The sequence below is a fragment of the Gastrolobium bilobum genome, unplaced genomic scaffold (assembly GCF_033153095.1).
Source record: "Gastrolobium bilobum isolate Gb01-03AN ecotype WA unplaced genomic scaffold, APGP_CSIRO_Gbil_v1 utg66911, whole genome shotgun sequence".
Lineage (NCBI taxonomy): Eukaryota > Viridiplantae > Streptophyta > Magnoliopsida > Fabales > Fabaceae > Gastrolobium > Gastrolobium bilobum.
In genome coordinates, this window is record NW_026897163.1 from 8,770 (window position 1) to 14,513 (window position 5,744).

At 31.2% G+C, this 5,744-nt stretch overlaps 1 protein-coding gene across 1 annotated transcript; it reads left to right on the forward strand.

Moving 5' to 3' along the window:
• Positions 1–4,057: 4,057 nt before the first annotated feature.
• On the forward strand, positions 4,058–5,053 carry LOC133304616 (uncharacterized). The gene is made up of 2 exons (XM_061504660.1): positions 4,058–4,759; positions 4,874–5,053. Exons 1-2 carry the CDS (start codon positions 4,058–4,060, stop codon positions 5,051–5,053), a joined length of 882 nt encoding a protein of 293 aa, XP_061360644.1.
• The last annotated feature ends 691 nt before the right edge of the window (positions 5,054–5,744 follow it).

The window sequence follows — 5,744 nt, forward strand, 5'->3', positions numbered from 1 at the left end:
CATTTCAAATTTGCAACAATGGTACTATTCGAGCGTTTAAATCCATACGCCTCTTAGTTCTTTCCGAATCAACACCAAACACAGTCTTCTGCCTACTAGAACCTCTTGTTGGGCTTCCTCCTTCAATGCTAAGCCCAAGCCCATTGAGGGGTTTCCTAAAAATCCTAAACCCTAGATCTGACCTCCTCTATATATTCATTAGTTGTGGGTGGATGCTAGGTTAGAGAGAGAGAAATTTGAGAGCAAAGCTTTAAGCTTTGTATTTGAGAGATCCCTAGAGAAAGTTTGAGTGAAACATCTCTAGGGTAGTTTGATTATCACCATTGTTGGAAAGGTTGTGTTAACCACCATATTGGTGTATTTTGATTATTTGTATCCATTATTTTCATAGTGGACGTTTGATCTGGATTAGGTCCCGTGGGTTTTTACTTCTTCATTGGAGAAGGTTTTTCCACGGTAAAACTGTTTGTGTTCTCCTTTTCTCTCTCTCCTCTTTGTGTTTTTCATTTTTTCGCTGAGCTGCCCGACCTGGTTAAGTTCAGGCCGAGGTAATTGTCGAGATCCGAGACCCAGGATCTTGTTGATTGACTTCCATGCAAAAGGCTGTTTAACCGACTTGAGGGAATCGAGTTCCCAACACCTCTATCCCTATCCTATGGGCTGTATTCTTATCATTGTGAATAAAGACTTTATCTTTTAAGTCATGGTATGAAATTAAAGATGGCATCAAAGTGGATTAGTCTATCTATAAATAAGAATACTTAATGTCATATTAAAATATATACTTTCTACAAGTCTTTGAAAAAAAATAGTGTACAAGGTTATTGAATCGCAATACATGTATCGTTTGGCCGATTTTTCGTATCTTGTATCGTGAATCATATCGAATCGTAAGATACAGAAATATAATAAAAAATAATTTTAAAATATACAGAAATATGGATTCGTTTGAAGCTGGTAACCTCTGAATGGTTTTCAAAAATAAAATCCTTCTTTCTTAGAGATTTAAAATATTTATTTAATTATTTTCTTTATTAATACAAATTTTTCAGGTTGATATTTGAGTTAAAATCACAATCAAATCTTTATTTTGTTTTCCTTATTATTAATAATTTCTTAGATTTTTTTAATTTAAATCACAAACCAAATTTTATGTATTTTTTATATTAAAAATTTAAAAAAATTATTTTTTAATTTAAATCAAAAACCAAATCTTTATTTATTTTTTATATTAAATCGTAAACCCAGAACTTAGAGTCTTCTGGATTTAAACGCTCTTGAATATCATTATTGTGATTCGAACTGTGTTTGTGATATATAAAATATGTCAAATGAGGTGTCATTGCGTAGATATCGAAAATTTATGTGGAATCAAAAAAAATTACCTGATTTGGAAATAAATTTATTTAATGTTTTTTAAGAAATTAATTACGCATTTATTACAGTTTTGGAAATAATTACATATTTATTGCACAACAAGACGCCCATTTTGGGCGTCACCATTGACGCTTAAATTGGGCGTCACTCAAGAGGCAATCACGCCTAAATTCGGGCGTCACACATCAGGTGTTGACATGTGTCATATTTTTTTTTCCAAAAATAATAATAATTTAATCATAAAACTTCTAAAATCCATAACTTTTGACTCGTGTATCCAAATCAGGTAATTCTTTTTTTGATTCCACATAACTTTTCGAGGTCTACGCAATGACATCTCATTTGACATATTTTATTTCTCGCAACCATAATTTAAATTTACAAGAATGGTATTATAAGAGCGGTTAAACCCAGAAGCCTCTCAGTTCTGGGTTTGTGATTTAATATAATAAATAAATAAAATTTTTATTTGTGATTTAATTTTTTTATAATAATTGTTTTTTATTATAAAAAATTTTATTTGTGATTTAAATTAAAAGTAAAAATAAAAATTATTATTAATAAGGAAAACAAAATAAAGATTTTATTTTTGATTTAAAATAAAAAATCAATTTGAAAAATCTGTAGAAATAAAGAAAATAATTAAATAAATATTCTAAATCTCTAAGAAAGAAGGATATTATTTTTGAAATTAACAATTAATGCTATAAGCTTCTGGGTTATTATTCGTGGTCAGAAATTAATGATGGCTTATGAATGTTTTTCAAAAATAAAATTACCTAAATTAGGCGTGATTGCCTCTTGATTGAAACCCAATTTAGACGTGATTGGTGACGTGTCAGGTGTTGACACGTGTCATATTTTTTAAACTCAGAAGCCTCTGAGTTCTTGGTTTGTGATTTAATATCAAAAATAAATCATGATTTGATGTGTGATTTAAATTAAAAAAATAAAAAAAATTATAAAAAAAATTTGGTTTGTGATTTAAATTAAAAATAACAATCATTATTAATAAGAAAAATAAAGTAAAGATTTGTTTTGTGATTTAAACTCAAGAATCAATTTGAAAAATCTGTATTAATAAAGAATATAATTAAATAAATATTCTAAATCTCTAAGGAAGAAGAATTTCATTTTTAAAAATATTCATAAGCCATCATTTATTTCAGTCTACGAATTAAATCACAAATCAAATTTTTATTTATTTATTTTTAATTTAAATCACAAATCAAATATTTTTTTTATTTTTTTATATTAAATCACAAACCCAGAACTCGGTGGCTTCTCGGATTAATCACTCTTATAATATCATTTTTGCAAATTTAAATTATGTTTGTGAGAAATAAATTATATCAAATGAGATGTCATTGCGTAGATCTCGAAAAGTTATGTGGATTAAAAAAAAGAATTACCTGATTTGGATACCCGAGTCAAAAGTTATGGCCTTCAGAAGTTTTATGATTAAATTAATTTTCTTTTGGAAAAAAAAATATGACACGTGTCAACAACTGATGAGTGACGCCCAAATTTAGGCGTGATTGCCTCTTGAGTGACGCCCAATTTAGGCGTCAATGGTGACGCCCAAAATGGGCGTTTTGTTGTGCAATAAATATGTAATTATTTCAAAAACTGTAATAAATGCGTAATTAATTTATTAAAAAACATTAAATAGATTTATTTCCAAATCAGGTATTTTTTTTATTCCACATAACATTTCGAGATCTACGCAATGACACTTCATTTGACATATTTTATCTATCACAAACACAGTTCGAATCGCAATAATGATATTCAAGAGCGTTTAAATCCAGAAGCTTCTGAGTTCTGGGTTTGCGATTTAATATAAAAAATAAATAAAGATTTGATTTATGATTTAAATTAAAAAAATAATTTTTTTAATTTTTAATATAAAAAATACATAATGATTTGGTTTGTGATTTAAATTAAAAAAATCTAAAAAAATTATTAATAATAAGTAAAACAAAATAAAGATTTGATTGTGATTTAAACTCAAAAATCAATCTGAAAAATTTGTATTAATAAAGAAAATAATTAAATAAATATTTTAAATCTCTAAAGAAGAAAGATTTTATTTTTGAAAACCATTCATAAGAATTACTTTAATTTGAATAAGTACTAGTATTTAAATAAAAAAACAAGCTTAAGTTTCTTTTATTTTTTTGTGTTAATATATATTTTTTGTCGAATCAAAAGTAAAAAAAAAAACTTTTGCAATAAAATATTAACGGCCCTAAATGAAAAAATCTTGTCGTACATAATATTCATTCACATAAACTAACTAAGCCATATAATAGTCATTTACATAAACTAATTAAGTAATAATCTAACATTTGATATATAATTTTTTTTTAGTATATAAAAATTACATGCTATTTGATCCAATAGGGCTAGTTGATTTTACAGGTTGACGGGTTAACCTCGGGTTCAACCCATCACGTGTAAAACCTTCTCTTTCCCTTTCTCTCATTCTTATATAAGTTTCGTTTACCCGGCAACTTTGCAAAACACAACCACTCACGCATAATTACATATGTGCTCTCCCAAATTTTCTCGAGAAAATTTCCAGCTTTCCTTTGCGTTCAACACTGTGCGCAGTGTGGTTTTTCTATTCTTCCTTCTTGTTTTCGCTGTTTTTCTTGCTCTTTTTTTCTTCCCGTAAATGGTATTGTGGGGTTTGGTTGAAGAGGTTCCGGCGCCGAAGTCCATGGCGACGAGTCCCACGAGATCAAACCCTCTTCACAATTTCACGTTCCCTTCCCCTTTCTTGAAGTGGGGAACCCAGAGGAGCATCATTTTCACTAGCGCTGACGATGCCGGAGTTTCTGGCAGCGGTGATCAGCGTTTTGCCGGGTCAAAGACTGAGGAATCAATGGCGACGCAGAAGAAGGAATCGGAGCCTGAGAAGAAGCATGCGGTGAATGCGAGGCGTTCGAAATGGCGACGCTCCGGCGAGGATGAGGATGGCGTCGCCGCAGTGAGGCAGAAGCTGACGCTTGATCTGAAGAATCAGGCACATAGGTTGAAAGAAGTGATTTTGGGGAATGAAGAAGAACCTGTGAAGCCGTGGAATATGAGAAAGTGTAAGGCTTCAATTGCTGCAATTGTTAGTATGGAAGGGTTAAAGATTCATGATCATGATGATGTTGATAAGAACAAACCCAATTGCTCCTCGCCAGCGATGACTGACAATGGCGTCATTGAGTTACCGAAATTGAGAAGTAATTCTGAAAAGGTGAAAATGGTGAAATTTCATGTGGAGTTATCCAAGAAGGAGATTGAGGATGATTTCGTGGAGATGTTGGGTCGTCGCCCACCTCGCAGGCCCAACAAGAGGCCCAAAGTTGTGCAGAAGAAATTAGATGTTGGTTGCTTATGCCCTTTTCATTATGTTTAACATTTTTGTGTTTGTTTTAGTTTTTTTAGCACAGTAGTTTTTTTTATTTTTGTTAACACTGTGATTTTGATTTTTGTGCAGGATATTTTCCCCGGGTTGTGGTTGACAGAGATTACTGCTGATCGTTATAAGATTGTTGAGAAGGTGCGTCCTTCCAAAAAAGGGAAGGGCAGTCCCTCTAAGAAAAGGAAAGGCAGTCCCTCTAAGAAAAGGAAGGGCAAGGGCAGTCCCTCTAAGAAAAGGAAGGGCAAGGATAAGTGATTTCACATATTCTTTTGATAGATGAGTTGATCTTGCCTATCCGACTTTGATATATATAATGCATTCTTTTCTTTATAAGAGTACTTCGCTTACTTTCTAACTTGCTTAACATGTTCTTTGGCCTCTACGTATAACAATTTTAAACTTTCATTTCAGTTAGTAGGTATTGGCACTTGTTAGGATTTGGTGGTATAGTCTCTTATTTCTTAGTATTGTTTAAGTTTGGTCTAAATTTGATTTTATTAATCCTTAGTTCTTACACTGTTGCTTATGGATTGCATTGGACCATTGTTAAAGAGAATTGTTTTTTTTTTTTTTTACAGTTTTTTACTTTTTCTCCCAAAATCCCATCAAATGAATGCTCTGTTTCTTCTTTCGTTACCGGTACTGTTTTGCCTCATAGCATGGAATAGAAACCCGTTTTATGTAGTTGCTTGTTCTCCTTTGTAGCGAGAGCTTTTGGTTGCTGAACTTTTAATATAACAGAATTTATTTATTTTTGAAAGTTGTCCTTTGTAGCATGGCATATTGGAAACTGAGATTTTCTAATCTTAGTATAGGGTTAGAAATTATTCAAATTACAAAGACTAAATATGGTGTGGTCAAAACTTTCAGGGAGGGTACAGAAGTTGCTGGTAGAAGATTTTCAACAAACAAAAATAAAGTGAAATGACATGAATGGGCTTCGTGA

Coding starts and splice junctions, on each gene's coding strand:
- LOC133304616 (XM_061504660.1), top strand. CDS start 4,058: ATGGTATTGTGGGGTTTGGTTGAAGAGGTTCCGGCGCCGAAGTCCATG. Junction 4,760..4,873: donor TTGTGCAGAAGAAATTAGAT/GTTGGTTGCTTA, acceptor ATTTTTGTGCAG/GATATTTTCCCCGGGTTGTG.